General features: G+C 38.6%; 1 protein-coding gene across 1 annotated transcript; it reads right to left on the bottom strand.

Annotated features, from left to right (window-relative positions):
* Window positions 1–3,392: 3,392 nt before the first annotated feature.
* On the bottom strand, window positions 3,393–9,492 carry LOC118437278 (TRPM8 channel-associated factor 3-like). Its single transcript, XM_035856203.1, has 6 exons — window positions 9,441–9,492; window positions 8,979–9,287; window positions 7,665–8,658; window positions 7,050–7,223; window positions 4,999–5,357; window positions 3,393–4,069 (listed from the first exon to the last, which is right to left on the bottom strand). The coding sequence occupies exons 1-6, from the start codon at window positions 9,490–9,492 to the stop codon at window positions 3,726–3,728; spliced, it is 2,232 nt and encodes a 743-aa protein (XP_035712096.1). The 3' UTR covers window positions 3,393–3,725.
* Between the last annotated feature and the right edge of the window lie 2,242 nt (window positions 9,493–11,734).

Genomic DNA, 11,734 nt, shown 5'->3' on the forward strand with positions numbered 1-11,734 from the left:
CTTACGACATGCGAGGATGCCATCGAAAGCATTAGAAGGCGTTTCCAATTATAGAGATATGATACGCGAACGATTTTTGGAAACTTTGTCTACGTTTTCACCTTTACGTGTGAGAGGGCCACCGAGACACTAAATATTTTTTTTCAAATTTGCTGGGTGCATGGTATAGAAAACCGTTACCAGTATGGTTAGCATAGATATATAATTGGGCTTCAACATTTGGTTGGAAAAATTTAGATAACGCGACGAATTGCATATAACGCACGGAAATTCTCAATACTTCGACTTGTTGACTGCTATTAGCGATCAAATTCTGAGATGTTCCTCCAAATCGTAGGCCATGTCGGTCTGGCCGCAATAATTTTGTGCCTCCTGCCCGCCTCTGAGGGGAGCCACTGCCGTGACGATTGCCCCTCGTGCACGTTTACTCCAGGATATCCGACGCCAGATAATGTTGTTGAATGTGTCAGCTACACCATCGTCAGCGTATTTAATAGCAGCGTAAGTGGAGTTAGTGCCTTATTAGAAAGTAGTTGTTCTCTGAGTAAGGATTTGGGTTTCGTTAAGTCGTAAAAGTTTTTAGAATATGTAATTTACAGTCATTTCGGAAAGAATTTAAATCAAATATAAACGTATCCAACTTTGTTGCGGCAGAGTGCCTGATCTGGATTTGGGATATCTTGGGTTCGATTTCCGCTCTGTTGGAGCTGCAATACATACGTAAAGCATATTTAAAACCAATTCAACGAATAATTGTTTTTACGAAGTATTTATGCATAGCACTACCCCAGTCGGGGCATATGTATATTGATATTTTTTCCTTGATTTAGATAGCCCTGAGCGTGTACAAGTCTGGAGAACTGCAACAAGGTCCATTCCATGCCGCACGTTCCAGATTGCTCCGATTTGTCGTAAGTTTTCCGACTTGGTTATTTCTGTAGGTGGATAATAAATTTTGACCAGATACTGAAGCCAAACGTAAAAATGGCTGTGCTTTTTCTGTTATGCCACTCAAGTTATACCTATTTGGTATTAACGAGATAAGAGCTACAGGTTCTCTTCCCTGTAACTCACGAAGGGAAAATGATTTCCGTATAATTTAGGTGCAATGGACACTACGTATCTAATAAATAAACCGTTTTAAGACCGAACATAACAAATGGGCCAGGACATGTGTTAGGTCACGCAGTCCAATTGTCGATCTTGTCCATGTAGTTACAGTCATGGCCTTTGTGCAGGTCAAAGTGATATCCATCTTAGTAGTTCTCGTCCAAAAGTATGTCTAAAACGGTCGAAACAAAAATTTCAACATTTTTAGATTTTAGCATCATCGCCACTCTCATGGCGTTGTCGTCGGTCAAATTTTGACCGTCAAAATGATCGTCGATTTCTGTTATGTCCGTTCAAATAATATGTACGACAGTGGCGCCGTCCCATTACCTACGGCATTAAATAACCCTTCAAAAATTGTTGACGGTTTGCACCCCATATGATGAGGTCGCCGTTGAAAAAAGTCTTGATCTGTCCCTGTGACCTTTTGACCTAGAAGGCTAATTAACGAACTGAACCTGTCCATTCATGTCGATTGGCGCCAACTGGACTCGAAAAGGTGTACTCGTTCGAAAGTCAGAGCGCGCCCGGACGGACGGATGGACGGAAAGACAGACAGAGTCAATGCATACAGGAGTTTCGCCCTTTAATAATTGTCACTTTTCTTTCTGCTTAGCTTACGTCGGACACATTATTCAGTCTGTCCTCGGCGAAGGAGATGCTCAGTTTTCGCGCATCTTTCTTACCGGCTTGATTAATTCAGAATTGTATTCACAGCCTTTTATTAAGTAGCGCAAGCTACTTTATGCGATCGGTTAGTTAGTCTGTCCGTCTGTCCGTCCGTCTGTCTGTCTGTCCGTCAACACTATAACTCGAGAATGCATCAAGATAATCGAAATCGGTTTGCGGCATCATACATATGACCCCAGGGGGAGGATCCCGGAAACTTTTGGACCACACCCCCTCGGCGCCAGGGGGTGCGGTCGCAGTGTGATCGGGGCAAAATGAGATTTATAGCGCAAATTAATCTATGGATGAAATCCAGTCAAATTAAATTGTTTTGGCTTAATTTCGGCATTTTTTTTCGGAAGTATAGAGAATGTGGTCAATTAATTAATCAATCAATCAGTAATTAATTAATTTAATTAATTTGAGCTTTATAGCGCAAACTAATTCGCAGCATTCTCAGCATTCTCAGCATTATTGCGCTACTTATGTATCGTGCTTTGCCGCACTTTATTTTCGTAAGTAGACAAGTATTTTTTATTTTGGAAAAATGGAGAATGTTAGGAATATCTATGTGGGGTTTAGAAAATTTATTTCCCAAAGTTTTATAAGGAAAATGAATTGGAAATTTAAGCGGTGCCAATTTACGCAGAAATTACTTGAGTTTGTAGTAAAATACAATTAATAAAAAGTAAGGAAGCCCCCTTGCCGAATGAGGCATACGTCAAGATAGAGGAGTCCGAGGGCGGGCACGAGATTTACAACAGGGCGGAACGCAACGGTTTCAAATATTCGGGGTAAGTTGATTATTTTGAAGCGTGAGAAATTAGTAAAACTTAACTGTTGCGTGAAATGTGGAACTCAGGGTGGAGCAACCACATCGGATTGGAGCTTCATCAAACTCTTCGCTAAGATAAGTGGGATCCTGCACAACTGTGGCAATTTGTGGAATGTCCTTAGATGACGGAAACGGTGTAAATTTGTGGAAAAGTCCTGTGCATTTCTGATTTTTGCTTTTAACATATTGATTACAAACTATTACCTGTTGAGTATTTATTTTCGTAAAGGTAACTTAAAATTGAAATTTGAGGAGTGGTTTGGAATTGCAAAGCAAATAAAGATTTTGGGAAATATCTTTTAGCGGGGTTTAATTTTGCATTATTAAGCTGGCCTAACTTTGCATTCACGCCATGGCCACGTCCATGTGGTTAGGACAGTTAAAAACCCCAAATTTAGTGATTCTTTTGTCTCAGGTAAGTCCCTCTTGAATGTTAAGAGACAACGTAATGGCAATCAGATTTAGTAAAGACAGTAAAGACATGCACAATTTCTGTAGCCACGAGGACTATTGTTGGTTTAAAAGGATTCCAGCTAGAATATGTATCACTGAAACCGATTCAAATCTTGCTCAGATTATTGCAGTTTTGCAGGATAATATTCTCCACCCAATATCTGCAACATAACAACTTGCCTTATTGTTTGCAATTATTAATTATATAATCATCCATAATTATTGTTTGTCCACAAACGGAAATAGGATAAGTTATTTCAATTTAAATTTGTGTAATTTCAATTTATTTCACATTATTGCCAGATAAATATATATCTTTGGGGGACTCAATATTTTCGAGGGAGGGCACGCAAAAGAGTAATAAGTTGAAAAAACCCCCCAGCGAGCTGGTCTCTTACATAAATAATTTCAAATTAATAGGTAGCGTCAGGGTGAAACACATACGGAAAATAAATGTGTAATTCTTATCAAGAGCTAATCAGAGAAACCGATAAGGATAAAAAAATTGGTCGTTTACACGAAAAAAATATTGAGGCCACCCATTCATTCATATATCAGCTTGGTTACTCCAGCAAGGAGTAAATCGTAAACCCGGAATCGGGCAGGTGGGCAACTTGATCCTCTGCCGCGGCGGAGACCGGAATTCCCCACGATTTCATCAATTCGGAAATATCGCGTTGCACCACAGTTGAAAAAATAATGAGCCAGGTGTCACGCTTCTCATCATCGTTCCTTGGTAGTTCACCCCCGGCAGGTCGCGATACCTCTGGAACACCTCTTTGTAAGCGGCCCATCCAAAAATTCGTTCCAATTGGTAATAGAAAATTAGACCGCGGTCGTAGTCCCTTTGAAAATTTGGGTAGTTAATTCCCTCGGAGATATACTGAGTTATGTACCTCCGAAGGTTTTCAGGCAGTAAGATGTGGGGACGAGTGTCTGGCATGGGGTGACCCAAGAATTGGTTCATGACGTACATCGAGAATATGTTGCAGGTGACTTCCGCTGTTTAAATTTTGGATTATGAAAGATTTTTAATTGTTGGTTTCCACAGCAATAAAGCCTTGTATTCGTTTCATGTATATGTACAGCCAGAGAGCTGGTGCTTTGTTTGCTTTAGTCAAAATACTGTTCTTTTTTGGCAGTTTTAAAATTTCTGCATTTGGAACTATAGCATACTGCATGTACACGTAATGCCGCTAGGTGGCGTCAGGTTGAAAAAAAAACAGCACGAGTAACTTGCAAAAACGCAGGCAAAAAGGAATTCAGCCTTACATATGCTTTTAATTTTTAACGACTCTTTGAAATTTTATTTGAACTTACAAAGCAAGCTTGTTAGCGGATACACTCAGATTTCGATGGCAAAAATGTTAATTTATACAGGAGCCAAAATCAGCATAGCCGTATTTTTTAATACATTTTCTTGTATGCTCGATTTTGACTGCGTGGCGTAATTGTCAAAATAATTATCAGCCAAGATCTAAGGTTTACAAAAAGCTATAACTTTTTGAATTTTCCCACGATTTCAAAAAATCAAGAACACGTACGCTTAGAATTAGTCCCTCTGCAACGCAAAAATTTATCTTTACAAAATTTTGCAAATTCGAGTTTTGTCGGGAGTTTACATATTTATAAAATCAAAAGTTGGATAAAATTGGATTTTGAAAATTTTTTTAAAAATGAATGTTTGCAGTTAATATAAAGTTTATATTATAAACTAATTCTAAGGATACATGTTCTTGATTTTTCTTAATCGCGCGAAAATATAAAGAGTTTCAGCGTCTTGAAAACCTTAGGTTTTTCCTGAAAATTTTGCCACGCGTTTAAAATCGCGCATTCAGAAAAATGCAAAATGGTCAGCTTATTTGTGTTCCTGAACAAATTATCTGAATGCAGCCGCCAGCAACCTTGAATTGTTTGACAAGTGTACATACTTCCGCCTTCAAAGGTCCACTCGTGCCATTGATGGTTGTGCCCCAATTCATGAAAGAAACCCCGGTTATCGCCCACATTTTGGCGCAGAATGGTCAAATTGACGCTATTTCCCGCCGATCCGAGAAGTGCCATAATTGGAAATCCGGAATGCATATAGCCTCCCCCAATATCAGCGTCGAACACGAATCGCTGGTAATTCTCGGAACGAACTACGCCAGCAAAGTCAGAGATAGAATTGATGACATCGTCCCAAAATACGAGGAGCTCAAACGGATCTTCTACAGTTCTTGCGACATCTGCTGGAACGGAAAGGACCACACGTTCGCCGACAAATTCTGACCAAGGAGCACCAAAGTATCTAAAATATAGAAGTAATATGAAAAATAGCTGATTTATCGAAGTGAAATAAGGATTTCCAGTGCTAAACCAATTTCCCAAGATAATGGGCAATAAGCGGGGGAAAACACAGTGGCAGTATTTAGCGTCCATTAAAATCAGCGGGAAATTAGGAGATATCAAATAATTTGATGAAACGTTATAATTTTGTACATCTTTAAAATCGGTGGATTTTACAGTTCATGACGAAACGGTTTTAAGGCTAAACCGTGTCCAACAACACAAGTACATCACCAGGGTATGCTACCCTAGGGTTTTTGGGGGTATTGGCTTTTTGCGGGTTTTGGTGGGTTTTGGGGTAGCAAATATGAGCAATGTCCACGGGTTGTCGGGGCAGTCGGGGTTTTTAAATTTATTGAAGGGCACAATACATGACAACAGAACAATGTTGACGCTTCTAAAAGTTAATTAGCTCTTAAAATACAATCAATAAACTGTTGTTTGTGAAATTACTTAAAAATCAGATTCTTGTCACTGCTTAGAAATCTTGAATACATGGGATATTGACTCAGTTCGCCCCCAAAACCCCGACTACCCCGACTACCCGCAAAACCCAGGTGAAACCCGTGGGTATGGGTTTTCAATAGCAAAACCCCGTGGTTTTCCTTACCCTGTACATCACTACTACAGCCGAAATGTGAGACAAAGAATATATGAAGTGAGTAGTGAGTGAGGTTGGAGTTGGTAGGGATTGCCAATGCCTCCGTAGTGTAACGGTAAGAACACCTGACATGCAATCGGGAAGTCCGGTAATCGAAACCCGGCGAGGGCATTACAATTTTTGCCTATTCCACCTCCCACTATGACAAGAAAAGTCGTTCCCCACAGAAAGCAGCAAGGGTTGTTTAACTTCTAAAGCTTTTCTCTCTGCCCCTACACCGGGGCTTAGCAGTAAGCTTTTAACTCCAAATTGGAATGATCTGCGATCAGCAATACAAACCTTAACCGGGCATTCTACTTTAAATAGCCATCTTGGAATAATGGGATTAGTTGATGAGGCCACTTGCCTATGCGGCCGAGGCCCTGAGACTGTATTACATTTTCCTCGATCCTGTGACAAGTACTGTGCCCTAAGGTTAGAACTATTTGGGAGGCACGATGTGCTACCAGAGCAAATTGTGACTATGTCTCTGCCCGATCTAATTCAATTTATAATCAGATCAGGGCGGTTTGCAGGTCAAGTTAGATCTGTAAGTCGTGGGAGTCATAACTCAGCACAATAAAGCGGTGTATACGGGGAGGCTGCAATAAGTCCTTAGTGCTTGCGCAGCTGAGGGTCCGGTCTAACTATGGCAGGATAGTCACCCCACCGATACATACATACATCACTACCATTTGCGTGAGTAATTCCAAGGTCACCGTTAAGAAATATTGTAGACATACTTTAGAAGAAAAATGGCCTGTACAGGCCTTCCTACTCCATGCTGTCGGTTTTTGTATGTTTGCACGGTGTCTTTGGAATTACTCGAGCAAATAGTAGTGATGTACTAGTGTTTGTTGGACACGGTGTAGCATAAAATCATAGAACAAAATATGGCATTAGAGAATTCAGCTACGGGAAATTTTGCATTCTAATTAATAGAATTCTTGAGAATGTAAATATCACAGTTTACGGGAAAACTCGTTCTTCAAAATTTCGATCTATAAAATATACCGAATAGTGTCTCTCCACTCTTGAACAGACGTTGTCCCCTTGAAAAACGAGGGGCTGACTACTCCCCCTGTCACGGTTACATTCAAAATTTGAATAGCCTCGTCCGAGACGACGTTTGAAATGTAGATCAATCCACCAAAAGGACTCGATATAGTAGTTGAGGCACCAGAAATTCTACAGCAAATATATTTTAATCGTCACAGAGAGATCTTTCTATTTACAAGGTTAGTAACGGGAATATTTGGTTCATTACCACCGAAATTTATTAAGTTGACAATACTTAAAAGGTTAACAAAGCTTAGCCGGTTCATATGGCTAACAAGGTTTTTAGTTTACTCTTGAGAAGAAACTAATCCACAAACTAAATTCAAATTTGTTACTTTTTAGAAAAAAAAATTCAAATTTCCGATTGTTCTCAAACAGTGGGTAAGAAAGCAGTTGTAAAGTTTAGTGTCATTGACAGACATTGCTACTTTCTGGTTAATTTTTAACACTAACACGATCACTCAATGCCGTCCCTTCTGATAAAAGTCATAAAAATTAACAAAACATGGATTCTGTAGTAACACCTTAACAAATTCCTCATTTTAATGACCAAACCTTATAAGAAGTTACCTTTTAACCATTACAATCATTGGGTACCTAACCCATTCCGTCTTATCGCTTAAGTCATCCCTATGGCAACCAATGCGTACCGTGAAAGCCGATATATTTGAAGCCGCCGATAACCCTACTGTTACAAGGGTGCCTGGAGGAGCATAACTTCCCGTACTGTACCAGTGAGAGCTGTATCCCTCAACTGCTTGAAGGTTAGGTTCAGGCTTCTCGAATTTGCCCCATGGGCCATCCTCTCCATGAATTTTAAGTCCCGTACGAAATTGTCGATATGGAATTGAAATTTCTGCCACGGTTTGTACTCTCTCAGTTGAATTTACCGCTCCAGGAAATATGGCGCTTGACGGGTGTGCCGTAACTTCCTGAGGATCGAAAACATAAGCCCACATAGAAAATTCTGTATCAACCTGAAATTTATTGTACGGCGTCCATGCCACGGGATTTTCTTTACTGGGAATAATGGCTGTCAAGTTGGATATGGCATTTTTTAAGGCTGCTAATTCGCCGATGCGATCATGTGGGAGGTGTTGAATTGTGTTCTTGATTATCCCACCTTGTTGATTGTGGCTTCCAGGGAACTCGACTTCCGGATTGGTTAGAATAGTAAGGACGTTTTGAATCACAAGATCACTATGCGTGTCAACCAATAAGGCAGTGGATGTATTAAGGTTGCCGTTAGGTGATGTGGCGAATGCATATTGAGACAACCAAATCATTCCGGCGTCACGGGTTAGTCTGTTTCCGTAAAAGTCCCAATTGACATCTGCAATCCAAGAGGTCATCGCTGTCACCAGGGAGCCACCTTCACTAACATATTGTTTTATAATATCGATGAGGTTATCTTCTAGGGTATATTGCCACATGTTTTGCATGATTAGGACGTTGAATTGTTTCAACACGGCTAGGTTACTTAGACTGGAGAATGGCAAAATTTGGGAGTCGTACTGCGTGTAGTTGTTCAAGAAGTTGTTCAAATTGGTGGCACCAGAGTATCCTGATGATAATTTACATATTAGTCAAAGCTCAATTTGACGCAGTTATTTATTTACTTTATGAACTTTTCTAAATGTTTCGGGGCCAACCCACCACATGTACAGAATAATGGCAACGATGAGTGACTTTTGGGAACTTGGGTGGTACACTTGTAATAAATTAAGGCATATTCCCAGAATTTTTGGGGGCATTTTGAGGTTAGTGGGTCGACAGGTGGCGCTAAGTTATTGCAAATTTAGTGGTCCGGCACTTTTTTTTTATTAGGTGCCATAAAGTATTCGCAATAAACAAAACAGGGACACTTTTAGATAATTACCTTACCTTGAAGAACTGCAGCCTTTCGACCAGTTACATCACTCGAGGTCCAATTACATGCCCAATTTATGGAATTTATGAGGAATCTATCCGAATCGACTAGTCCTGGTCGGACACTTAGTAAGCTATCGTGTGACGCCGTTATGACTCTACCCGCTCCATAACGAGACGCGGCGGCGATAGGAAACATCTGACCATTATCGGTGCCCGATAATATTGGGAAGGAATTGTTGCCAAAAACAACCATCACGCCAGGCACGCATCCGTTGCAATATATTTCGTTAACTCCATCAAGGATTAGTTGCAAGTCTGCATCTGATAATTATAAGAAAATTAGTTGCTATTTGTATTACAGGCTAAATGGGGGGTTGCAGAAAAATTAAAATAATGGCAATGCAAGTAGCCGCTTAGATTTATGGGCATCACTAAAGCGGCAGGTGATCAACTACATACAAATTTCTCAAGTACCTGATGCAACTGCAAGGCGTAAAAATACGCTAAGAACAAGGACCAGCAACATTTTTGGTTAGCCTCCCTGCTACTATTAAGTGATGATTTAATTGGTATGGGGAACAATTGGTCAGTTTTCTCGGTTTTATTAGCAGATCCTATATATAGAATAACTGTTATGTAAGTAATCTTTTATGTAAGTAATCTTTTATTCGAGTGTCAACAATATGTTATCTACAATATATTCTGATAGTCTGGGATGGGTCAATTGTACATGGGAGTGATTTATATAATTCATCAGGTATGTTGGTAGGTAGGTTAAATTGCGAGAAAAAGTTGAATCGCTTTAAATCTTTGTTTGAAGTCAGAGCTAGTAAAACTTGACTAGCGTTTGTGGCAAACAAAAGGAAAGGCTAAGGCAAAAGAAATATTTGCACATATCTTTAAATGTTTTTGTTAAATAAATTTTATGTCAGATGCCAAGTTGGGAGATAGGTACATGTGAAAGGTATTTCATGACCGTCGCGTCGAATCACCTTAACAACTAACATTTGGTTTATTTTTTGTATGTCTCCCTTGGATGGTGGACATACAAAACTTTTCGGTCAAATTTTCGATTCCCGTAATCGTCTTATATAAAAATACATATAAATTAAATTTTTGTACAAAGCGTCAATAAGACCCTGCTACATCTATGGGTTTGAATTGCGAACGTATAAAATGTCTATGGCGCGTAAACTAATAAAAATCAAAGCGCCCAAAGTTCTTCCTCCCCTCAGCATAACTCTTATGCCGTTACAAACCGGATAATCGTGATTATGTAAGTTAAAGGTGCGTGTACAGATGAGTTTAAGGGTATAACATAATGTTTTGTATAACATAATGTTACACAAAAATGAACAGATAAAAGTTGCGAATTTGTAATTTACCATCGAATTACAAAAATTTATCCGGTACATTTATCCCACCTGTACACGCGCCTTAACGTGTAAAAATAACAAATTACACAATTTGTTGGTCATGTAATTGATTGGTGAGGTTGACATGCAAAAATCCCTTGCAAAGTTAAAATGATTGATTATAATGTTACATAAACTGCAGACGGGAATTCGCCAGAGCTTGGAAATTAAACTATTTTATTTAACTGGATTAAGGATTAAGGATTACTTTTTCTAAAATCTGGATTAAATTTTGGGATTGGAATTAAGCTCAAACCAAGATTGAATTAATTTGAGATTAAATTTTCTTATGGGAAAGCACGATTAATGGATTAAGATTGATTAATTTCGTGATTAAGGATTACAATTTTTGAAATGGATAGTAATAATACCAATTTTTACTGACAACGTAAAAATAAATTTAATTCTTTCTAGTAGCTAACTTTTAACACAATCTGGTTCAATAATTAGTAGGATAGGCTAGCTTAATGGTGATTACGTCGTAGCTGAACGCTTTTTGGACAGGAGGTAACAATAAGAAGTGTTGAACTTATGTTGACTTGATTTTTGCCGGATACTTTTTCACCGACCTTTTGCTTTCAATATCAGCAATTAAATATAAACCGCAACTCCTTTTTTGAAACCGTACCAATTTTCGAAATATTACTATGTAAAAAAATATTGGAAAATGTTAAAGACAATGTGTACAAGGAGTACAGTCTTTACTGAAAACCAGTAGACAAAAATCTGTTATTCGCCTTACCCCAAGATGGGAGAAGTTAATCCCAAAAAGTAATCCCGATCGTGATTAAAGGATTAAAAATCTGAACCTTCTAAGGATTAAGGCTTAGTTATTTTCTAAGAATTGATGGATCAAGGATTAGGGATTAATTTTAAAATAAAAAGTTCTCCAGTCCTTAATCCCGATTAATCCAAGCTCTGTAATTCTCTATGTTGCGTAAATAATTTTTATCATTAACATTTACATATTTGTGTTGCAATGTACGATTCCCTACTCAAAACATAATTATGTACACTAACAATTTGCAGGACACCAATTACGCACCTGCTAAAGAACCTAGAAAAAAGATTTCAATTTGGTTAGAAATATTTTTAAACGCCGCAAGGCATTTCTTCGGATCGATATAACTGACTAGAATATGCTATTGCGTTAAAGATGTAAAATTTACCTTGATGAAAAATGAACATAATTTCTAAAAATATAAAAGTATAGTGGACAATATTGGGTAAATTTTGCACTTTGTTCCATTAGTTTCTATTTATGCAGACCATTATACATAAGCATATAAAATTAGCGGTGGAAATATTTTGCAAATAATTTTATGGGTTAATTGCCATACCACAATTTCGCGC

The sequence above is a fragment of the Folsomia candida genome, unplaced genomic scaffold (assembly GCF_002217175.1).
Source record: "Folsomia candida strain VU population unplaced genomic scaffold, ASM221717v1 Fcan01_Sc012, whole genome shotgun sequence".
NCBI lineage: Eukaryota > Metazoa > Arthropoda > Collembola > Entomobryomorpha > Isotomidae > Folsomia > Folsomia candida.

Excerpts from the sequence above, each read along its gene's own strand:
- LOC118437278 (XM_035856203.1), bottom strand. The coding sequence starts at position 9,492 with ATGTTGCTGGTCCTTGTTCTTAGCGTATTTTTACGCCTTGCAGTTGCA. Across the intron at positions 7,224-7,664 it reads ATGATTGTAATGGTTAAAAG|AATTTCTGGTGCCTCAACTA; the intron begins GTAACTTCTTAT and ends TATTTGCTGTAG. Across the intron at positions 5,358-7,049 it reads GAGTGGAGAGACACTATTCG|ATACTTTGGTGCTCCTTGGT; the intron begins GTATATTTTATA and ends TCTATATTTTAG.